At 42.8% G+C, this 25,552-nt stretch overlaps 1 protein-coding gene across 1 annotated transcript; it reads right to left on the reverse strand.

Moving 5' to 3' along the window:
• Positions 1-24,132, reverse strand: PLPP2 (phospholipid phosphatase 2). The gene is made up of 6 exons (XM_069962369.1): positions 23,999-24,132; positions 6,533-6,684; positions 5,709-5,983; positions 5,316-5,373; positions 1,314-1,490; positions 1-1,200 (listed from the first exon to the last, which is right to left on the reverse strand). Exons 1-6 carry the CDS (start codon positions 24,054-24,056, stop codon positions 1,069-1,071), a joined length of 852 nt encoding a protein of 283 aa, XP_069818470.1. The 5' UTR covers positions 24,057-24,132; the 3' UTR covers positions 1-1,068.
• Between the last annotated feature and the right edge of the window lie 1,420 nt (positions 24,133-25,552).

Here is a 25,552-nt window from a genome sequence, read left to right on the forward strand (position 1 = left end):
TAGAGAAGCCTACTGCTATTTTTATTCTGACAAAAAAGTACATAATAAACAGACAGGGTACCCAGTGCTTCTGTATGAACTACATTAGTAGAAACGGTTAATCATCATTCAACTGGTTTAGATAGCCCCCTATGTCCCCATACACTGCCAAATACAAATAAGACTAGTGAAAAAGTACACAGTGAAAGGCAGGGAAAAGGAATCGGGTGCTTGGGGTGAAGATGAAGGTGCATAAATGATTGATTCAAATCCTAAAAATGATAAGTGTCCGTGAGGGGATAATAAAAAACAAAACAAAAACAAAACACACACACACACACACACACGGAAATCTTTAACCCATCGACTGCCAAATGAGGATGGGATGATTGCTTTATTTACAGCCCACGGACTCAGGTTAGGATACATACACATCAAAGACTAATAAAGTAATTTCTTATATACAAGAGTGTTAAAGCAGGTCTTATCCTTTAACATCTCCCCAAAGGTTTTAGTTTACCCTTTGAGGTGTAAAGCAGTGGTTTAAAACAGAAATTAAAGACATACAGCACAAATGCAAGGACAACAGTCCCTCCATACTTCCTCCTAGGACAGTCAGACTGTACACTACTAGTGACTAGAATGAAGAACCAGCCCTCTCAACCAACGAAGGGGAGCCAGCCAATGCCAACCACAGGCTAGCAGAAAGCTGCACCACTAACAACCAAGACTTTAAAAAAATTCAAACTGTACACTCTCAAAACATCCTCACACAAATGTATAACAAATACGTATAAATCTCTACTGTGTCAGCCACACTCAATCAATCACTCATCTCATATATTGAGATACCTATTTTCCTAGATATCTCTCTATAGCTATTTATATAAAAAGATATTTGGCTTTTGTGCTGAAAAACAGGATTATCACACATTTTGTTTTTAAGTCCAAGCGCGCTTTAAACTGCGGAGACTCGCATGATAAGTCCACAAATCCCTCTTGGAGCGGCCATCTCACATGGGCAAAGGACTCCAGTTTTAGAGACCTCATAAATGTGGTTGGTAAAGCTGAGTGAGGCAAAGAAGGGTATCATGATCCTGCCAGGTATCCAAAGTGATTTTGGTCAGACTCACAGAGCTGAAGGCTTGGTTTGCTCTCTAGGGGGTCTTTACTACATGGCTGAGGGGGTCGGACTTTAAAGAAGTCTGAAACATACTGAACCTGAGAAGAAAATAAATAAAAAGATTTTAAGACAAGGCAGTGCACAAAAAAGACAAAAAAACAATAGACCTCAGTATAGGACAGTAAAAAAGTATATGAAATAAACAACTTACAGTAAGCGCAGCCACAATGGCACCTTGCAGAAATCCCACAAGAACATCACTCCAGTGGTGCTTGTAATCCGAGACTCTAGTATATCCAACATATAGCGCAAATGACAACAAGAAGAACTGAATAGTGGGACGAAGCAGGCGAGCCCATTTTCCGCACAATCGTGCTTGGATATATAACTGCAAAAAAGGGAAAAATTTATATATACTACAACTTCTAAGCTGTCAAACAAATTTTGACTGTTTAGCTGCTGCCCAATGACTATCAGAATTAAAGGAGTTATCCAGTGCTACAAAAACATGGCCACTTTTGCACCACTCTTGTCTCCAGATGGGTGGGATTTGAAACTCAGTTCCATTGAAGTAAATGGAGCTTAATTGCAAACCACACCTGAACCGGAGACAAAAGTGGCCATGTTTTTGTAGTGCTGGATAACCCCTTTAAAGAGGACCAGTCACCACTCGTGACCTGTCCGTTTTGGTATATTACTTGTATTCCCTATAAAACAATCCTGGAACATCTATCCTATAGCTCTGTGATGTGCTGTTCCTGTATTATACTTATTATACCTTAAATATGTAGGGGTATGCCCCCAATTGGCAACTCCCAGTTGGTTCTTCAGTCATACATTTATAGAAGGAAAAATAGGAACAGAACATCACAGAGCTATAAGAAAAGATGTTACAATATTGTTATTTCAGGGGGAAAACAAATATTACACTAAGACAGGTCAGGAGTGGTGATGGGTTCTTTAATGTTCCTTTCGGGGGGGTTCTCCTCTTTTAAACAGGAGTCACAATGGGCCTGCTTATTTTTAAAGCGCCCTTGATTCCATATTCTGGCTGTTAAAGAGGAATAACACCTGCAAGACAGAATCTTAAACCTTTAACCCCTTAGCGACCCATGACGTATCTGATACGTCATGGTGGCGCGGGGGGTGTTCAGAGCGGGGTCCCGCCGGGACCCCGCTCTGAACGGCGCTGATCCCGGCTGACATGTGCAGCCGGGCAGTGCCTCTGTTAGCCGGCGCGGGTCCCGTTGCTGCGCCGGCTAATTAAGCACTTCAATGCAGCTGTCAAACCTGACAGCTGCATTGAAGTGCTTTATGCACACTATCCCTGGTGTCTAGTGGGGGGGGGGGGGGGGGGGGAGATCCGTTCTTCTGCCCGTGCCGGGCCTCAGCGTCGGAATGACGCTGATCCCGGCTCAGCAATAGATTGCTATGGCCTGCAGCAGGCCATAGCAATCTATGACCGATCTCATGGATCTTTGCTGTGTATATACACAGCATTGATCTCTATGAGAGATCAGTGCTGTCTATATACAAGTCCCCCAGGGGGGCTTCTAGTTACAGTAAAAAAAAAAGTAAAAAAGTGTTTTTATTAATAAAAAATCCCCTCCCCTAATAAAAGTCCAAATCACCCCCCTTTTCCCATTTTATAAATATAAATTAATAAATAAACAAATAAATAAACATATTTAGTATCGCCGCACACGTAATCGCCCGAACTATTAATTAATCACATTCCTGATCTCGCACAGTAAACGGCGTCAGCGCCAAAAAATCCCAAAGTGCAAAATTGCGCATTTTTGGTCGCATCAAATCCAGAAAAAATGTAATAAAAAGTGATCAAAAAGTCATATATGCGCAATCAAGGTACCGATAGAAAGAACACATCATGGCGCAAAAAATGACACCTCACACAGCCCCATAGACCAAAGGATAAAAGCGCTATAAGCCTGGGAATGGAGCGATTTTAAGGAACGTATATTTGTTAACAACGGTTTGAATTTTTTACAGGTCATCCGATACAATATAAGTTATACATGTTATATATCATAGTAATCGTAACGACTTGAGGAACATGCATAACAAGTCAGTTTTACCATGGGACGAACGGCGTAAATGCAAAACTCCCCGAAATCAAAACAAATTAGTTTTTTTTTTCAATTTGACAGCGCAAATGATTTTTTTCCGGTTTCGCAGCATATGTTATGGAAAAATAATGCCTGTCATTACAAAGTACAATTGGTTTCGCAAAAAATAAGCGCTCATATACGTCTCTAGGTGAAAAAATGCAAGCGCTGTTGACTTTTAAACTTAAAATGGAATAAGCAAAAGCGCAAAAACGAAAATTGGCTTTGACCTTAAGGGGTTAAAGAGGACATAAAAGGTCTGGGGCTTTCTGAGAAATCTATAGAAATGCTGTGTGCCTCTTCTTTGCAGTTATTAAGCTAATTCCATACCCGTTAAGTCACTTGAAATCATTCCCAGTTTATGAACCGCTATTTGATTTTGAGAATGTGGCAGTAGAGTAGAAACACGTGGTATTCTAAAAAAAAAAACAGGATTTTTTTAACCCTTTACTTTACTGATATTTATTCTACTAAAATGTAACTCATGTATAATCTATATGAGATACGAATGTGAGTGAATCATGAATCCATGCAGCCAAAATAGACAAAAAGCAGAAATACAGTGGTACCTTGGTTTAAGAGTAACTTGGGTTTAAGAGCTTTTTGGTTTAAGAGCTCACAGTTTTTCAAAATTGTGACTTGGTTTAAGAGCTCCCTATGCTGGGTGGGAGCAGAGTGGAGGAGGGGGATGGTCTGCATAGCGGGGTCTACAGCCCTGTACTCTGACTCTGAGGGAAGTCTCCCTCACCTTCCAAATCATAGCAGATCCACTTCAGGCTGGGGCTTACATCAGGGGACAGGACTGTGGAGGTAATCTCTTCATAGCTGTAACCCCTCTCTCCACGGACAGAGAGCGCTGCATGTAGGTGCCCACATCTACCCTGCTCATTCCTTCATGCTCACTGCAGTCTCTGTCCGCCTTTGTGTTTCCTATCCTCTCCATTACTGTACAGTAACTTATAATATCACATATTCTGCTGTTTCTGAATGTCTGTTTCATGTGTTTTACATGTCATTCAGAATAATAAATCATTATTTTTGGGGTGTGGAATCAATTGTCTGCATTTCTATGATTTCTTATGGGAAAATCTGCTTTGGTTTAAGAGCAGATTTGGATTACAAGCACGGTCCTGGAACGAATTATGCTCGTAATCCAAGAAACCACTGTACTGGTATCTATTGTAAGGGTGGATTCCACCAAGAACACTACAGGCAGTGGGTGGAATTTAATCGGACCATTGTATCCCATTTATTAAATAATCAGGATGTGCAGCTTTTGCCATGCGCTACACACAGAACTCTATGCATGCCCCAAGCTAGCATAGATTTTTTCTATAATTTCTGCCAGGTCACTGCTGGGCTGTCACGGCACACTACTTTAACACTGCGGTCTGCATATTTTTTTCTAAAAGGGAGTGCTGCACAAAATTTTGCGACTTTTTATGCTAGAAAACTGGCATAAGTGGTTTACAAACTACCCCCAGTGTCTATAATACCATGTAAGTGGGTTATCCAGTTAGGTAAAATACATGTTGAACCATTCCTCCTCCTCGAAACTAACCATACATGTTATTTCTTTTTCTTTCTGCTTCCCTCAATTCTGATCTGACACAAAAGTCCTCTCTGCTCTTAATCCCCTCCTCCCCCCCTTCCTTCGTAGACAGCTAATGTAAGCAACTCCCTGGCCGGCTGTTTCTGTACTCTCTTCTCTTTGTACAGCAGGAAGGGTTAATCACAGTAAGGTCACAAGTAACTTCACCTCAGATAACCCTTCTGGCTTCACACAGTGAATAAACATCCAGCTAGTGATGTTGTTTACATGAGCCGTCTCAGAGGGGAGGGGGAAGGAGGGGGAAGAGAAGATTTTTGTGTCTTGAGCAGAAAACAGAACCTCAAAACTGAGAGAAGGAGGCAGATAAGGTAATGGAATGAATTTTTGGTCTCCAGGAGGTGGGGGGGTTGGGGTGATTCAATATTTTACCTTGCATTTATCTAGATAACACGTTTAAGTGCCAGTCTTGAAAAGATAAAATAAGCCAATTGAAAAGATTAGCAGAGCAGTTCTGTCTACCTAGTATGATACTTACTGAGAGGAAAAGCATGCAATACATCCCAAATGAAGAGTGACCAGAGTAGAAGGAGAGCCTGAAAACATATAATTGGAAAAGATTAAACAAAGCCTGTATTAGTGAGACACACTCCCTTTCATTATTAGTCCCAGTTGCATCCAATCCTTGTGTCATTATACAAAATGTCATCATAATAATAATACAAACTATGGCCACGACCACACGTCTTCTTTTGGACAGCCGCAATTTCGCACCCAAATAGCGGCAGCCATTGTTTGGAAATAATGGCTGTTATTTGGGTGCGAAATGATGGCCGTCCAATGGCAAAAAAAAAAAAAAAAGTTGTGTGGTCATGGCCTAAACCACATTAGGCAATTAACCTAGCACTACTGCCATGAATCAGGCTCTTACCTGGACTCAGTTACATTTGCATGACTTCCACGGCATTCAAATTCTGTCACATATTTAGAGCAGTTCACAGTCGACCAGTCCGGATTACAAACAGCCAAAAAGTTGGGGCGTGGACGTCCCACCATGTACTTTGCAAGATCAGTGAGAGACTGGCTGACGGAAGCTCCAAATAGAAATGTTCCAATCACCTTATACAGTGCTGCTACATAATTGTTACACTCAGAGCGGGAGTACAGACGTTTAGAGAAGACCATGTACATCTCTCCGGAAGTGATCTGGGAAAAGGATAACATCTATTAACACGCTATAGTGCAGTCCTACACGGAAATATTGGAAATCACCAAACATTACATTACAGCGTAAAACCAAGATGGCTGTATGCACTCAGTTAAAACCATAAACATTCAGTATGATTATGATTTTTCACATGAACACTATACAGATAAGCCCTGGCAGCAGTTTTTGGAAGTTGTAGTTTTAAAACAGCTGGTTTGCCACGTGTTGAAGACCACTGCCATAACATATTCTTGGAAGTTGATCATTAACATGCAGGAGTCTGGGGAATTCTTACTGCCTGTGTAATACATTTACTTTTCCATTGAAAGATTGTGTTGGAAGACATACAGGGAGATATAAGCTTTCATAAAGTACTGCTAGGTGTTCAACAGGTAAGGCTGACACTGCGCTTAACCACGTTTTTGTGTAGGCTAAAAAAACTGATGTGTTTTGATCCTTTTTTATAATGGAAGTCAATGGAAAAATGGACCAAAACAGATACACACAAATGCATCTGTTTTTTAGCAGACTACAATAAAAATACTTACAATGATAACTGTACAGGATATAGTGACTCCAGCCATCAAACCATGAGTGATGGTGTCATCTCGGTAAGGATATTTAATAGACTCATCATCGCAATAGAATCCACGTTTGTATGGCCTGTTCACTAGAGTCATAATAATGAATGGCATGGATGCTGAGGGGGAGAAAAAAAAAAAAAAAAAAAAACATGTTAGCAACCGTATGTGCACTTAGGGTTAAACATGAAGTCAAATGCTAAGGCTTTCTGTCATATACCAACATAGCATACACAATGCACCATGTAATTTACCTTGAGTATAAACGTGTCACTTCTATCTGTACGGAATTAAAAGCTAGCCTAACACAAATTTTTTCTAGGAAGTACAATTTCTAGTTAAACAACACAAGTTTAACATTTATAAAGCTTAATAGGTGAAGTGCAAAACTCTTAAAATGGCTGTCACCAACAGGCATCATGCACATGGCTGTATTACAGCTCCATTTTATATAGGATAGTTTCCGATGGAAGGGCATGGAGGCCCTGTTGTACCTTTGAGTTTATATGTGGCAGTTTCTGTCATTCTGTACAAATCTGACAGAGAAACAAAACTGTGGCATGTTCCTTTTCCTGTATTATAGATTTGAAGTCAGTCTCATATGTTGCACAGTATTTATTTTACTGGGGCAAACATTGAGTCTTGAAGGATTCTATTTGTTTTACTGCCACACAAACATCCTGGTACTTGAGGTGTTAAATCCAGGAACAGGGTGCAGCACATGGATTACCTGGGCAGGTCTGAGCTCTCGTTGCCTTAGCTGGTTAAGCTGGTTATAGCACAAGGAAATCAAAGCCCATGTGTTTACTCATGTGCATTTGCTTTTTGCAGTCACCCGATTCCCTGGGTCATTCATTGTCTACCATAGAGCTCTCTAACCTGTGGTTCTCCAGCTGCTGTAAAACTACAACTGCTAGCATGTCTGGGCAGCAATGGACTGTTCAAGAATGCTAGGAATTGTAATTTTCCAACAACTGGAGAACCACAGGCTGGTGAATGCTGGTCTCCTGGTTCATACAAACACTAGCTGGTTGAAACTGGCCACTATGGGTCAATATCTTCTGATGCCTGTGAGAAGGTTAGTGAGTGGGGTGCAGGACAACTCTAGTTATTCATCAAATGCATACTTTCCTGGGAAAGGGGTTAAACAAGGCAAAGAGATCCCCCCGTGGTAATCTCCATATGCATGTACGAGTATTGTTCCAGCAACAAGCACAGGCACTGCAGGCCTTTATCTACAAGCTGTTTGTTTGGGATCTACAAAAAGATACCAAAGTGGGCAGCAGTGAAAAGCTCTCTGCTATATAATGTTGGTTTTTTAGACAGTACTGAATCACCCATATGTATATACCTTAACCATTGAACCCTACTGGATTGCACAACCTCCCCCAAACAATCTGACTAACTTAAACTGTATTACACAGCCTGACCCGCATGTAGGCAAGCCTGATTTGCTAGATTAGCACTCCCTTACCTCGCCTATTACATGGCTCGATAATAGCAATTTTCGCACAGCCGGTTCCTTCCCCAACCATGCATCTCTTATAACACAGATAGATGTGCAGCCGGCAGCAGATTTCTTTTTTTTTTTTTTTTTTTTTACATGTTTAGGGTGCGTTCACACCTACAGGATCCGCAGCAGATTTGATGGTGCAGATTTGATGCTGTGTTCAGTTATTTAAATGAAATCTGCTGCAGAAAATCAGCTGCAGATCCTGTAGGTGTGAACGCACCATTAAAGAGAGTAATCAGCCGACAAACGTGGGTATGCTCAGTCGTTGGCCGATTTCATGCTCTTTTACACAGGAAGAAATCTGCCAGCTTTGCCAGATAATCTCTGAGTAATAGGACTTTCAGACCGGAACAAGAAAAAATTAATGTAAAATGGAGTAAAATATAAGTGTTACTTGTAAACTAGCTACCCCCCCCCCCCCCCAAAAAAAAAATAAAAAAATAAAAAATAAGGCAATCATCAGGGCTTTCAATGTTCAAGAGGCTAGAAATCACTAATTCTGCACTTGCACACCGTTCCCTTTCAGAAGCCTAATGGTCCTTTTGCACGGAACGATTGATCGTTCGTTTTTGCACGATAACGATCGAATTAGAACGATAATCGTATGTGTAAACGCAGCGAACGATCAAGCGACGAGCGAGAAGTCGTTCATTTTGATCTTTCAACATGTTCTCAAATCGTCGTTGATCGTTCGCAAAAAATTCGCACATCGTTCCATGTAAACATTCTTTCAACGATTTCACCTATGTGTGAGATAGGCTTTAGCGATCACAAAACGATTGCATAATGATTTTTCCGTACGATGTTTCGTTCCGTTTAAATGCTGATCGTTATAAAAAAAAACATCGTTCATTCAAAATCGTTAATTGTGCGATCGGGCGAATTATTGCTCTGTGTAAAAAGTACCATAAGGCTGCTGACTCAAGAGAGAGATGATCAGTCTTCAATGCGAATGGACCATCACAGGTCCTGAATATTTATTTATTTTTTCGTAGTACCTGCACAGCGCTGGCACATCCCAATGGTGCAGTCCTTTTTTCAAAATGCCACGTGGTTCTCGCACTAGGCAGCATTTTCTGCTTGAGCACTGCTGGCCTCGCTTTGAGCACTGGGGCTGGGCCAGGGCCCCCAAGTGTGACGATAACCACCCCCCTCGTGCGCCGGATAAAACACCTTTTCCTCTTATGTAAAGCTACCGCTGTAGATATGGCTGGTAACCTTGGGGAGCTGCACAGCAGCTTTATACTGTGCACCTAAAACCATATCAGCACAATCGTGCCAATTGGTTCGCTTTAAAGTGTGGAGATCAAGAGGTAAAAGGTCAGAATCCAGCAACTCTGAAGGTTTGGTTGCGCCATAGAAATTCTACCGCTAACTAATCACCACTGAAAAGAAAGGCGTGGAATCCATTTCAGTTGTAATCACAAATGACAGAAAACTACAATCAGAAGTCACACAGCAGTAGCTCATGGGTGGGTAAACATTACGTTATCACAAAAAACGGCTTGTGCTTCCATGATTGCCAAATCAGAGTGCTTAAGCTTTGTAATGTTATAGTTGTCATGAAGCATGACCACAATCATTCCATATGAAAACCTAATGCATACATTACTTACAAGTTACAGTATGTATTATTGTCAAGATCTGCATTCACAATTAGGATAGCTTCAGAGCTGATGCCCCAGCTGGCTCAGTGTCCGCTCTAGAGATTTTCATTTTATAATGAATATTGCTACTTTTTCATTGGTGAACAGGATATGAACGGTGCTGAGGTAGGACTTTGTAAGTTATGGAAACTTCATAGCTCAATATAGAGATAAAGATTTATCAAAACAAGGGCAAAGAGAAAGGTATTGCAGTTGCCTACATCACCCAATTGCTGCCAGTGGACATGGGAACCATAGGATTTCTAGTAGTTTTATAACATTTATAAAGCAGCCTTTGCTGACATAGACTGTATGGTATCCTGCTGTAGCCTAACACAGATGAGGCAGTGGCTCACAGGCTTGCGTGAGAGGATTACTAATAAAGGCTTCAGCTCCACAAGGAATTCATTAGACAGCAGTGATACCGAGCTTGTGTATCTGCTACCAATTATAGAGATGCATTGAGGAAAACCTCATAACAGCCCATAGATTTATCACATAATAGTGAGGGAAAAAGCATGGCTTAGCAAAAGAGGTCACATGGCCCAAAATGCTGCCAATATCTGCATATTTGTGGTAGGTAGAATTCAAAGGCTAGAAAATGAAGACCGAACTGTATTGTTAGTCCTGATCAGTCAACAGTAGTGGAATTCAAGCCTCAAAAGAAATAAATAAAACAGCCTGTAACGGATTTGGAGCTTCTAGCTGACAAATGAGGGTCCTATGCTATGTGTATACATGTGCCAGATGTGCTGGAGCTCAAGCATGATGGGGAAACAAATATGTGCAATCCAGGTTAACTTCACCACTGGTGTGCTAGCTGTGGTCAGACGCATGCATATCCTATAGGAACCTTCTAGAAAACAAAAATCAATAGCCATTCTAGCACTATGGCTTCTGTTTATAGGAGGGTCACAAGATTTAGCCAGAAATACTTTCAAATAGATACCGGCAAATCTTAATGTATCTACTGATATCAGTGTACCTGGAATCTTCACCCTATCAGCACGCAGTTGCTCCTGTCACCAAAAATAATTGATACACCACCCGGATGAGTTCCATTCACGAGCCTTATTAAATCAGAATATTCTTAACTCACCAAGCATAGTGAGCTTCCCTCCCTCATCCATATTTACCTGATCTTTTTGCAGCAAGAGCAAATGCATACCGATCGGGTGAAGATTCCTAATGACAAATTTGTATGAAGTATGTTTAAAGGGCATGTGTCATCTACATTTTCTGGACAAATTTAGACATTTCTGGAGTAATAATAAATCGGCCAGTTCACAGGAATCCCCATGTTAAATGGTGGTATGAGCATTGCAAAATTTTATCCGAATTTTTGTGCCAAACTTTATTACTAGAGATCTACAGTAGGAACAAAGCAAAGAGATTCATTCCCATCTGCATTCTGCTTTTTGGCGGGCTTCCCTGCTCTTCCCGGGTGCTGGGTGATAGATCCAGTCCTGGGAAACTTCTCCTAGTTTCCCAGGACCAGGCCCACGTTTTTCCAGGTCCCATGGAGGAGCGGCAGGGTGTACAGCAGACTTCAAAGCCCCACAGCCTGATTAGCAGAATCACGATAGGAATGAAGCACGTGGCTTCATTACTACTGTAGATTCACTCATCTCTATTTAGGACTTTTTTCCTTCCAGAAAACTGTCCCAAAGCCAATCACTTGGTCATATAGTCTTGCAAAGACGTCAAGAAGTATGAATGATGCTTGGCTCAGGATGTGTGTGCTAGATTTTCATCCCCTGCCATCCTCCTCTGTCTAATACCCCCCCCCCTTTTTTTAAATAAAGTTCTAATTCATCTGACTATTAAATTAAATATTTAAATTCCTATATCTCAACAACTGGGAATGTAAGCAAAAAAAATAAATCAGGCCACCAGAGGCTATAAAATGGCACAAACTATTTTTCTATGCTGATCCTGACCACAATTCCTATTTAAAAGGGACTGTCTGGACAGTGGACTTTTTAGTTAAATGTCTGGGTAGAGGGCAATTGAAAATAACCTACACTCACCTAGTTGGCCCCCTCACAACCGCCGGGTTCTGGGGTCTTGATGTTGCAAGCCACCTCAGCCAATCAGCGGCTGCAATAGTGTCCTCTTTTAGCCACTGATTGGCTGAGGCGGCCTGCAATGTCACAACCACAGAAAAATGGAGCATTGTGATACAATAAGAGGCTGTAAGGGAGCCAGGGAGATAAGTATAGGTTACCATTTTCAATCACCCCCTCCCCAGACATGCAACTATTAAGTCCCCTGTTTGGACAACCCAATTCATTCCAGATTTTGCTGCTGTTTACAGATAATTGCTACTGACCAAGACAGCAGGACAAACTATGATCAGTTTATGGACAAGGGACGCATTTCACAAACAGGGATTGGGGATGTGAAGAACCTCTAACAGGTCTTGTTTTTTAAAGATTATAATCTTTGAAAGGTCTCTTCAAGTCTCTCCTGAAAGTCAGGCGTTATACACATGGTTTATATTTTTAGTGCTACAATAAAAAAAAGCCAGGAAAAAAAATTAAGATCAGAATCCATAAGATTCTGTTAGTAGAATGCAAGAAAACTTCGCTCAAAGATTTTTTTTTTTTAATAAGGGAAAGTTCTCTGCTTTCTGATGACAGGATCTGAGCCAGTTTTTTGTCCCATTGTGAGCTGTAATATGGCTGTATATATATATACAATTAAATAAACTTTCACTTAAATATAACATTAATTCCTTTACCAGACTGAGTGTGCAATAACAATACTAACGTGACCACATAGTATTAACTTATAGGCGTTGCCTGAAATAATGCACACGCATATTGTCATTTATAGGAGATACAGTGATTGCAAAGCTTCTGATGACTGTGGGCAGCTAGCTTGGGGTTTACATTAAAGGAAATCTGTCAGGTCCGTACCAGGTACAGGGCTGCAGACATAGGCAGGGCCGTATTTACCACTAGGCACCCGTGGTCTGGTGCCTAGGGCAGCACCTTGCAGGGGGGTAGCACCAGGGAGCAGGAGGAAAGTAACAACTTTTTTTTGTTTTTATTTTTTTAGTCTCTCACCTCCCATCAGACTTGCCAGTAAATCTGATGTCTTTTTGAGGGGGGTTGGGGGGAAGGTATGATCAGGTCTGTTGTGGTGGTGTTGTTCTGGTCTGATATGGCTGTGACGCCTGGAGCTATTACTTACCAATCCACCAATCCTGTGGTGAGAATTCCCTCAGACAATGTGCAGGCTGCTGTTATCATTGATTCAATGTGGAAATTTATGTGGTATGCCGTTAAAAAGCATGAAAACGCAATTCAGACAATGTTTCTGCATGTAGAGAAATGCATGTGGCCGAAAGCAGGCTCCCCCACGCTCCTCAAGATGGGGCGTCTTCAGGTTTAGTGCCTAGGGCAGCAGCATCTGTTAATACAGCCCTGGACATAGGCAGATAGATGGTGGAGAGATAAAACAAGTGATGCTTTTGTCTTTGCTGATGATCATTTGCAAAGTTATAAAACTGCATTTTACCCTCAGGAGCTAAAGTGCCACACCTGCAGCTCAACCTGGTAGGGACCTGACAGATTCCCTTTAAATACATTAGACATGGGGGTACTCTGTCTAATGATGTGTTAAGCGTACATGGTACCAAGAAAAAGGTCACAGATGACAAAAACTGTGACCTACTATCCATCTTTGGCATGTCATTTTATGGGGTATTCCCATTTAAACTAATATAGTTATACTTGTAGGACATATCAAGTTAAATATTTTTGCAGAAACATTCATTTAGCAAAGGTGCCTCCTTGGGAAGAAAAAAGGAAGCATCTCAGGAGAAGGAGGCAAGTTTGCTAAATGAACGGATCAGCAAACATTTAATTTGTTGTGCTCTACAAGGTTAATAACTATGTTAGCTATGACAATAGACAGGGGGCTGCTATTGTCTCCTCTATTTACTGGTGTCACATGTCATTGCTGTACAGATCACCTCCTCTGATCACCACAGACAGAACAGGAAGTCTCACCTTAGTTTTAGCCCTAGTGGTGAGAATGAAGAACTGGTGTAGACTACATGTTTTGCATGGCTGGTGTGATACCATGATTGTAAAACATCTTTAGGTTCTGCATCAACTGTAATGCTATTGGTCATACCACACAAACATATGATTACTTACAACTATATATGCACTTATAATCGTGGCTCTATTTATATCTGGGCGTATGAAGACTGTCAAAACTACAGCGCCACCTCCTTTTATTTTTACTATTTACATAAGGAGTGTCTAAGAAATAAAAACTAATTATGTGTTTATACACTGATCAGTTAGAACATTGCAAATACCTGCTTAAAGGGAATGTGTCATCAGAAAATGACTGATTTAAATAATGTTTTTTTTTGTTTTTATACCTAGATTATAAAATAATTCGGAAATCTTGCAGTTTTCATTCTCACTGCTGGGGCTAAAATTAAAGGCTGTATTCCATGGGGCGACTGGAGGAGCAAACGAGTGCAGTTAGCGCTCGTTTGCTCCTCGTTCCCCGCTTGCTGCCGCCGCTATTAATTGTGGCAGCAGCGAGCGGGTGAGTCCGGGGGGCCTGGGTGACCGCTAGATCGTCCGGACAGCCCATAGCATATAGCAGCGGTCTGCTGTCGCTGCTCCTATTCCATGGAGCGACGGCGGCAGATCGTTGGTATATGAGTCAATTGTCTTTCAACATGTTGAAAGATAAACAACTGCAACGATCAGCCGACATCATTCATGTTGGCTGATCATTGCCTTCTATTACACGGGACGATTATCAGCCGTAAAGGCAGATATCTGCCAAATGACCACAGAGGGCGCTCAATGATGTTTTACATTCTTCTCAAGGGGACAGAGTGTCTATTGTCATCTTTGAGTGTTGCTGTTAAAGGGAACCTGTCACCCCCCGTACCGGGGTGACAGGCTCCCGACCCCCGTTAGAGACCCCTATACTTACCTCATCCCGCCGGGTCCCGCTTCTGGAGGTGGTCGGGTCCCGGAGATCTCAGCCGCTGCAGCCCGGCGCGCGCGCTGAGAGATGAGTCCAACACCCATAGAGAATGACAGGAGAGTCCAGCGCTCCGTCATTCTCTATGAGCGTTGGACTCATCTGTCAGCGCGCGCGCCGGGCTGCAGCGGCTGAGATCTCCGGGACCCGACCGAATCCAGAAGCGGGACCCGGCGGGATTAGGTAAGTATAGGGGGCTCTAACGGGGGGTCGGGAGCCTGTCACCCCGGCCCGGGGGGTGACAGGTTCCCTTTAAGCATGTCATTAAATGCTGTAAAAAACAGCACAGGCAATATGGCTGCCCCCATAACTATGTACTAATAGTGAAATAAATAAAAATTAATGACAGAAAACAGATTACAATTAAAGAAGATGATTAAGTATCTGATCTGATTCTAATCAGTAAAAGAAAATGCAGGTAACACATACCCTTTAATATCATGGATAGATAGATAAGATAGATAAGATAGATAAGATAGATAAGATAGATAAGATAGATAAGATAGATAAGATAGATAAGATAGATAAGATAGATAAGATAGATAAGATAGATAAGATAGATAAGATAGATAAGATAGATAAGATAGATAAGATAGATAAGATAGATAGTCAAGAGGTTTGGAACAGATCCTTTAAAGGGGATGTCTGGATACATTTTTATGTTTAAAAAGAGCTCATGGTGTGTGTGTGCGTGTGCGTGTGGGGCCACTGGACCACTGGAAAAGGTTTTTTGTATCAGTATAAAAGGAATTTAAAGGGGAACTCCAGATAGAGGTTAAAAAAACAGCTGCAGAAACATAGCCTACCTGTCTAACCCAATTTTGAAACCACCAAAAATCCATTTGTTCTGTATTTTGCAGCTGTACTTCCTGGCTGAGCAGTTGTACACAGTACTACAGGTTCCAGAATGCATTGCTTTCCCTCATCTGTTCATCACATTGCAGTTCCATTGTCTTACTGAATTAATTGCAGTACTTTATCATTTCATTGTGGTCCCACCGACACAGCACACAGTACTATGTGGGTCCGTCGGGGGAGGGGCGGACCCCTTCGCGGATGGCGCAGGCACATCTCCTATGCCTGTTTCATCAGTGGACATATTTGTATGTCCATGAGCGGTAAAGCACTGCAGAAATGGAGGTACAATTACGTCCGCACTGCTTCATACCAGACACTTTTACTGCATTATATAGAAATTGGTAATAGGTGTAGGCACTTGGGAGGAAATATCATAAACCAATCCAGTATTGATTAAACGCTACAATCACTCGACATGGCAGAGTCCCATTATTACAACCACTTCCTACTTTTAATGTCAGCAGCACCTGTGTTGTAAACTGGTTTGGTGGGCATATAAGATGTGCGAAAGGCTGCACAGATATCCCTTGTTGCTGTCATGGGTAAAAAGCAATCAGAGTTGCAAAAATGGATGTCCAATGGTGGCCCTTTGGCAGTATGCAAACCAACGCCATACTGCAGCATTATCTCATCTAATGGCAGCACTAAGGCCTTGCAGTGGCAGTACTGAGGCCCTTGCACCCCTACACACACACCCTCGTAGGACAAAACGGACAGGAAGGTGCAGAATGGAACAAATCCAGACTCTCTCAAGCACATCTAAGATAAAGGATACACCCAAGAGCAGGTCCTCATGAGACCACAACAGATGCAACAATGCTTAAACCGCTACCCAAACCGTAATAAAGAGAATATTCCAACTATTTCTGGTTGTCAGGTTGAGCTAGTAGGCCTTTTCCTGTGGGATGGAAAGTCAGCTCTTCCTAAAAGGAAGTTATTATAAAAACAATAGTGCTTTTTAAGTAGATGACCTACACAATTTTATTTCAGGAGCTATTGGCAAGTATACTGTTCCTGTTTTGTCCATAAGGTGAAAATAAGGCTCCAAGCAGGCAATGCAGTGCAGCAGAGGTGGTAAAACAAGAGAATGGTTACCAGGTATAACAAACAACTAGTCTGGGAAGAGCAATAGAAAACAACTGTAAAGAATAGGCGAAATAGGAGTGGCGGCAGCAGCAGACCGCCGCTGTCTCCTATGGGCTGCACAGACGTTCTGATGATCGCCTGGGTAGCCCTCCATGGCTCTTACCCGATCCTCCCCTAACAGGTCGGCGCTCTCTACATCGCCCCGTGTAATAGGGGCTTAAGAGAAGTTGGGATAGGACCTTCAGGGTGAAGACACATGGCATGGAAAGGCTGCAGATTATGCAAAGCAGCAACATTTCCACAGACAAATCTGAAATTGTGTGGATTTTGGTAGATTCACTCAATACCATAGCACCACATAAACTGATACAATATGGATAAAATCGGCACTGCATGTTGATTTTCACAAAGGTTTTCAGTAAAATTTTCTTGCAGGGTGTAGGCGAAATTTCTACACATCCTACCCACTGCTACTGGCTAAGCTGCACACATCCACTGTGGGTATTAGTCGCATGTGAACGTACCCTTGTTTAGGACATTGTTAGTTATAATGTTGCTTGCTAAAGGGGTAGTGTGGCGCTGAAAAATTATTCACAGAATAACACACATTACAAAGTTATGCAACTTTGTAATGTATGTCATGTCTGTGAATCGCCTCCTTCCCGTGTCCCACCACCCCCACCCGTGTACCCGGAAGTGTTGGTGCATTATACATTACCTGATCCGTGTCGCGCATGTTCGCCATCTTGTGCCAAACGTCATCTTCGGACGGACGGACGGACGAACCGCTCCGACCGTCCCTAGTGCCGGCCGCCTTCTGCAGCGTCATCAGATGCTCAGCCGCGATTGGCTGAGCATAACTGTGCTCAGCCAATCGTGGCTGAGCACAGTTATGATGCGGCAGAGGGGGGCCGGCATCAGGGACGGCGGAAGCGATTCGTCCGTCCGTCTGAAGATGACGTTTGGCACAAGATGGCGGACATGCGCGACACGAATCAGGTAATGTATAATGCACCACAGACTTCCGGGTACACGGGTGGGGGTGGTGGGACACGGGGAAGGAGGCGATTCACAGACATGACATACATTACAAAGTTGTATAACTTTGTGATGTGTGTTATTCTGTGAATAATTTCTTAGCGCCGCACTACCCCTTTAATGTCATCTCCCATTACAAGTTGTGGTGTCACATGGAAGAAAATATTTTCTTTAAGTTGTCATGTATGTATGTTATCATAAGTTTTCATATCTTTTAAACTGCATTTTTCTCCATGTTCAGCATGGAGAAAATGTTCCAGTGGCATTCCTAATGATGAAGAGGGTGGGGAGGAGGGACGAAGCGGTGGTGCCAGCCTAATGCATACACAATCTAAGCTCAGCCGTTGGACACAGGGCTGCAAGTTTAAAAGTTGTTTTTTAGGACAGTAACTGCATCACCTGCCGAATGGACCCCAGGACAGATCTTGGATTAAAAGTAGCTATCCAAAGGTACAAGTGGTTTGGAGGGGGGGGGGGGGGTCAGATTGTGGGTACAGAGTCGCTTTAAGAGAGGATTCCACTTCAAATTCTTTTTCTTTAGTGTACACATACCCTAAAATCAGCAGCATTGAAGGCATAATATCACTGTAGTGAGAAGTCTAAACTGTGTATAAAGCCCTGGGGTGACATCTCTTACAGTCTTATCTCTGATCGCGGAAAAGTCTGATATAGCTCTTGCAAGTCCTGACAGAACATAATACTTATGATATGCACAAGCCAAAAAGACAGAAATGGCTGCACATCGCACCCATGGCTGACAGGAAAGCTTGTTCAGCTACATTTAAAACCAACATCAGAAGTTAGTATATAATTTGGCCAAACCATATTGCCTCATGTACCACGTGCAGGTCTTCTGATACACATGAGTCCTTGCGGGGATTGTGGTCGCTGACCGGCACAGTGATGAGGTTTGGTTAGGGACTCGTGTATCAGAAGACCTGCACGTGGTACATGAGGCAATATGGTTTGGCCAAATTATATACTAACTTCTGATGTTGGTTTTAAATGTAGCTGAACAAGCTTTCGTGTCAGCCATGGGTGCGATGTGCAGCCATTTCTGTCTTTTTGGCTTGTACATAATACTTATGATGCTATTCCCTTCCGATAGCATCCTGTGAAGTCTTAACTTACATGCACATACCTAGTAAACACGATCACATGCAGACTAATCTTGCTGCACTTAACTACATTCACATTTTTAAGCCCGTTGTAATAGTGGCCCGGTGCCCACCAGAAAGCTAGCAGACCGGAGGCACCAGCTTTTTATCAAGAATGGAAGTAGATTATTTATTTTATAAAGCTGAACAAACTTACGGCCAGTCAATGGGTTTCTCGAGATACTAACTGTCAAATCAACTGGTGCCAGAAAGTGCCAGAGATTTTTAATTTACTTCTATTAAAAAAAAACTTCAGTCTTGCTGTACTTAGCTGCTGTATGTCATGCATGAAGTGGTGATCTTTTCAGTCTGGAGAGCAGGAGAGGTTTTCTATGGGGACTTGCTACTATTCTGAACAGTTACTGTCACTGGCAGAGTTGTCAGCAGAGAACACTGTGTCAGACTAGAAAGAATACACATTTTCTTGATGGACATACAGAAGCTGATAAGTGCTGGAAGACTGGAGTAAATTATAACCACTCTGGCACCAGTTGATTTGAAAGATATTTTTTGCTGAACTACCTCTTTAATGATTTAACCCTGGCTACAATATGCCAGCAATTGTGACCATATAACAGCAACATATTAAAAGGAAAAAATAGATATTCAACATTGCATAGTAGAAAGAAGACAGCAGCTCAATAAACACATAACCTCAGTTCTGATGCAGGTGCTTACAAGAGGGTGATACTGACAGCTCTGCTCGGAAACATTATGTTCTCTCTCAAGCATTTACGGTACCTTCACAGTACCAGGATCCGCAGCGGATGTCGCTGCAAACCCGCAGGGTGAAATCCGCTGCGGATCCTGGTACTGTGAGGGTGCCTTCACACGTACCGTATCGCTGCGTATTTATCGCAATTTTTACATGCAAGTTTTGATTTTCATGTGAAAATCAAAACTCGCATGTAAAAATCGCACCAAACACGCAGCGATACGGTACGTGTGAAGGCACCCTGAAGGTCTATGGGGTTACATATCCGTAGCGGAATTTTCATTCTGCTGCGGATATGTAACCCAGCCCCTTTAATCCCCGCAGCATACATCACCTGGTCCAGGCTCCTGCTTGTTTCGCGGCCTCCCAGCATCTCTCAGCGGTCAGCCAATCAGTGCGCTGCCCTACCGCAGCGCGCTGATTGGCTGACCTCTGGGAGATGCCGTGAGGCTCCGAAGCAAGCAGGAGCCTAGAGCAGGTGATGTATGCTGCGGGGCTGACCCCGGCCCGGAGCATACATTACCTGCTCGGCGCTGCGACTGTGTGCAGCTCCCGGATCCTGTCGGTCCCCATCAGCCAATCAATGCATGCTGATTTTACGCTGCAAATCGCAGTGTAAAATCAGCTGTGGATCCGGTACGTGTGAAGCTACCCTTACTGCAGAAAGACATCAGTATTGCCAAACATATTTTTCCAAGACTGTAGTTTAACAACTTATACTAGAATTGAGAGATGTATGCAAGCCGTAGTGCTGGTGGTGAAATGCAATTGTAGTACAGCAGTCCAATTCAACAAGTGCACAACAGCTTTGCATATCTTCAATTCTGTATGGAAATCGTGTAAGTGTTAAAATGATCTCCAGCTCCATGATCTTCACCCCTAGGCTGAAGCAATATACAACCTGTCTCAAATGACATATACCTTAGATACAGACAACAGCATTGCTTCATGACATGAAGACACACATACAGATCTAGAAAACAATGCAGGCAACATATCTGAAAGAGGTCCATTGCACTTTTAAAGATCATTGGTAAATTGGAGCAGCACTATATATCACTATATAAAGTGATACATGAAACACACACCTGAGCCTTATGCTGCGTTTACACGAAACGATAATTGGCCCGATCGTACGATTAACAATGTCAGAGTAACGTTTTTTTTTTCATAACGATCAGCGTTTAGAGGGTACAATATATCGTACGGAAAATTCGTTTTGCGATTGTTTAAACCTAACACATTGGTTAAATCGGCGAACGACTGTTTACACAGAACGATCTGCAAATTTTTTGCGAACGATCAACGACGATTTGAGAACATGTTCAAAGATCAAAAAACGATTTCTCGCTCGTCGTTTGATCGTTTGCTGCGTTTACACGTACGATTATCGTTCGAATTTGATTGTTATCGCGCAAATTCGCACGATAATCGTTACGTGTAAACGCAGCATTAGAAGTGTTAATGGTCATTCATGCAGTGACTACTTTCAGCCTGTAGAGGGCATATAACGCCACCATACACCTACCTCACACTATGACCACACTAACATAGATGCTACACCTGCTCGAAGGTCAATCCGGAACACGATAGTATATCAGTAAAACCTGATAAATGAGAACATTACCATACTGGTCCAAACCTTACAGGGAGGGATCTCACAATGGCAACTCCAGGAGATAATAGAGCTTATAAATGTCATATAGGAATCACTCACACAGGACGCTCTATACCATGTGCCAAAGCAGAGTGACCTTTTATAAAAGCAGGACCTCTTTAACTGTTGCGGCATAACTATTTTTTTTTTTACACAGATGGTTGGCTGCTGCGTTTGTATTCCATATACACATACATACATAGGTCCAGTCTCCTGAAGGCAGCTTTTTAGTCATGTGTTGATTATAAAAGACTAAACACAGGAAGTCCTGGTCATCTGAGCGCTCACAGAGAAGGCAGTCATTTGATTGATGGACGAATTGAGCTGGGACTTCTTGTGTTTAGTCTCTTTTTTCAACCAGCATAAGACTAAAAAGCCTTCAGGAGACTGGGCCTGGATACAAGTAAGTACACCCTGGTTTTGCAGCATAACTAACAAAAAAACCTGTATATTGCAAACTTGCTTTATATCACTTCTACTGTTGATTTAGATTTTGAAAGTTATAATAGTGCCCATTAAAAAATTATTTGTTTTCCAAACCAGCCTGATTTCCTGAGAAGTCTGTGGGATAGGAGGAAACCCAACTCCATGCATGTAGGTATAAGTGTATAGGCACACCTTAGGAAGCACGCTGTGGACTCTGCACAAGGGCTGACTGACACACCTGGCTCAGCTCTCCACAATCTTGTAAATCAGGTTTCTCAAGTTGACTCTCAGTTTTTGTTCCTCAAGCAACTTCTACACTCTCAAAATGGTAGAAAACAAAGGAAGAGGAAGCATGCACAATGCACCTTAAAAGCGGACTCCTTTCATAACCTGAAAATTCAGATGAGTGCAAGTAACTAAAAAATCCCTCTACAATCTTAGCTGTCTCTGTGCCAGCCTTCCCACTGCAAATTTTTATGGGACTATAACACTGCACCTAAATAGTCAGTGAACAGTGTGGAGATCCCAGTTAAAGGATTATTCAATCATCGGTTGGTGGAGTTCTGACCACTGGGACTCTGGGTCAATCAAAAGAATGGTGGGCCCTTCTTTCCTCTGTGTGAAGAAAACACCAGCATAGCCACTGCTCCTTTAAGGGCCCTATTTCACAGGATGATTATCATTCAAATTATCGTTAAATCGTTCAAATCTAAATCATTTGAATAGCAGTTAACGATTAATGACCAAACTAAAAATCGTTAATCATTTGTTAAGACGTGGACCTATTTTTATTGTCGCTCGTTCGCAAATTGTTCGCATTGAATAAGATGTCGTTTGGTCGTTCCCAGTAGTGATGAATGCAATAGCGACAAGACGACCGCAAGAACGATCATAAGCAACGATTATCGTTCCATGTAAATGGGTGAACGATTTCAGGTCTTTCACAATAGCGGTCGTTTGAATAGTTTATCGTTAACGATAATGCAAACCATAATTGTCCCGTGGAACAGGGCCCTTAAGGTCCTTTTACACACACAGATATATGACAATAGCCAAATGCATTTGAAAACGAGGCTTTCCTGGCTTTGGCTTCAATAATCTGTTAGATATCTGTGTGCAAAAGATGTCTGACAGATGATATAAGATTTTTTCAGCCAAAGTCAGGAACAGACTATAAACAGAGAACTGTTCATAAAGATAAGACTGGGATTTCTCCTCTTTTCCAATCCATTCCTGGCTTTGGCTGAAAAAATCTGTCAGACATCTTTTAATGTAATAGGGCCTTTACTTGCTATAAGACTCGTGAAGCTAGCGCATAGTACTTGGCTATCTTTGGAGGTTCCATAGAGTGTGAATGGAGTGCTGGTAAAGCATTTTATTCACATGTTGGACCTGTCCTGACAATTGTTTCCCAGAGGTCATTCTCCAACTGATCAGATTATAGATCCTGTGGATGTTTAAGGGTATAATCTTGGGATTTATGTCCATTTCTAGAGACAACTACTAGCCACTGGCAGAGACCTCTGTTACTAAGGGATTTACAGTGAGGCAGCTCGGCAAAGCATTGTATACATCTAAGGGAGAAAACCAAAGTAACACTCCATGTAAGAGTATATCAGGCACACTGATGTACAGATACCCATCTGTATCCCCTGGCCATGTGCAAGAAACACAACTTATGAGCAAGGTCCTTTTGTCTTTTATTGTATTCTGAGCTATTATTTGTAATATTGCACATTCTTCTCATACTAAAGCTGGGAAATAACAGTGTGCCCAGGTCATAGAAGAGAGGGGCCTGCACCTGAACCAGACACAAGAGATGGCAGAGGACATATGCTGTGTGCTAGTGCTCCCTGGTATCTGCTGGAACCCTTATTATACCAGGACCCTCAGCTGCTAGTAAAGGGGTTAATGGCGGCAGTGCCCCCCTCCCAAGCTGTAGGTAGGGGAAAGGTGATCGCCCCCAATGTAAGATGGACGGTAAATATCCCACCCATGGGGTGAGCCGGGCCGTGCGGTGCCCACAGACTGCCCCTACCACACTAACTAGCTGCACCCACACAGCAGCCCTACAGGTCAATGTCCACAGCACAGAGCAGCAGAGGTGAGGAGCCGCTCCATGGGGAGGAGGACAACAAAGAGCAGGGCGGCTGCGGGGAGCCCGGACACCGCCGCCCACACGGCCCCTACAGGAGGGGGCCCGCACCGTGCGGACGGCAGCGCTCCCGGGACACCGCCGAGAGGTGGGAGACGTGCAAGCAGGGAAAGTTCCCCAAGAGTGAACGACGTGAAGCAGACGCCTCGCTACTTACCGACGCATACGCAGAGCACGTCCAGCAGCACATACACGTTCCTCCGGCCGGGCAGCATCCTCCCTGCCCGCTCCGGTCCGAGCTCCGGGACCAGACTGATCGGGACAACCACGCCCACCGTGAACTCAGGACACGCCCCCACGTGACGCATCTAGCAGGCACGCCCGCTGGTTAACCCTGACGCTCCCTTACACCGTTGAGCTTAGTTCACACGAGAGTGGAGCTGCAGAAATGGTGAAAATCTCCATAGAGACGATAGGCATTACATTGATTGGCGTCCAGTCCTAACAATAGACTATGGGGGAGATTTATCAAAGTGGTGTAAAGTAGGATTGTCTTAGTTGCCCCTAGCAACCAATCAGATTCCACCTTTCATTCCTTACACAATCTTTGAAAAATGAAAGGTGGAATCTGATTGGTTGCTAGGGGCAACTGAGACAATCCTACTTTAATCTCCTACGTCTATAGTGTATGATCAGGTGACATCACTTACACACACCTGTGTTCTTACCTTTCTTTATTAGGGGAGGCAGAGGCTACACAGCTATTCTCAGTCACACTGGGGTTGTCCTAAAATCACAGGATGACTGGGACAATGAGGGACAAGGTAGAACTTTTTGTGATGGGGTTTGCTTGCCCAAAATCTTACTTCCCTTTGGAAAATGTTTGAGGATATGCGCTATCCATTATGGTATAATCACTGCCGTTGGGAGGCTAGGGCTATACAGCAACATCAATAGCACATAAGTTGCATTATGACATCCCATCTAATGACTGTCAGTGTCATCGCAGATCTCCTTATTATTATTGGTTGCAAGTCGCACACAAATTTGCCACAATGCATGTGACTGCGACTTTTCTGAGACTTCTCTGTCGTTAGGCTATTTTTTATGTTTAACACAGGGTTATTTCCCTGCAAAATAATGGTGATAAACAGAACATCAGGCTATGGCTATGTTCTCACTATGAGAACATATGGCTATGGCTATGTTCTAACATATCGAGTAAAGGCGGCTGTCTTGTTAAATAGATGACCTCTAATAATGATCGTGTTTAGAGATGAGCGAACCGGATTCGGGTTCGAGTCGATCCGAACCCGAACGTTCGGCATTTGATTAGTTGGGGCTGCTGAAGTTGGATAAAGCTCTAAGGTTGTCTGGAAAACATGGATACAGCCAATGACTATATCCATGTTTTCCACATAGTCTTAGAGCTTTATCCAAGTTCAGCAGCCACCGCTAATCAAATGCCGAACGTTCGGGTTCGGATCGACTCGAGCATGCTTGAGGTTCGCTCATTTCTAATTGTGTTCTTTATTAGCGGCCTTCTATTTAACAAAGTGGTCGCATTTCCTCAATATATTTTCGAAGTGGGAACGTGGCCTATCACTTCCCTAGATATGATGGTCTGAAGATCTTTTTAGGGTCCATTTACACGGAAAGATTACCTGCCAAAGATTTGAAGCCAAAACCGAGAATGAATTTGAAAAGAGGAGAAATCTCAGTCTTTCCTTTATGACCTGATCTCTGTTTATAGTCTGTTCCTGGCTTTGGC

Source organism: Dendropsophus ebraccatus, chromosome 3 (assembly GCF_027789765.1).
Source record: "Dendropsophus ebraccatus isolate aDenEbr1 chromosome 3, aDenEbr1.pat, whole genome shotgun sequence".
Lineage (NCBI taxonomy): Eukaryota > Metazoa > Chordata > Amphibia > Anura > Hylidae > Dendropsophus > Dendropsophus ebraccatus.

Bases quoted from the DNA above. Each gene is read 5' to 3' on its own strand.
- PLPP2 (XM_069962369.1), bottom strand. From the start codon at position 24,056: ATGCTGCCCGGCCGGAGGAACGTGTATGTGCTGCTGGACGTGCTCTGC. The intron at 5,984-6,532 runs GTAAGTATTTTT...TCCTTTTCCCAG, and splicing joins TATCCTGTACAGTTATCATT to ATCACTTCCGGAGAGATGTA. The intron at 5,374-5,708 runs GTAAGAGCCTGA...ATATGTTTTCAG, and splicing joins GCAAATGTAACTGAGTCCAG to GCTCTCCTTCTACTCTGGTC.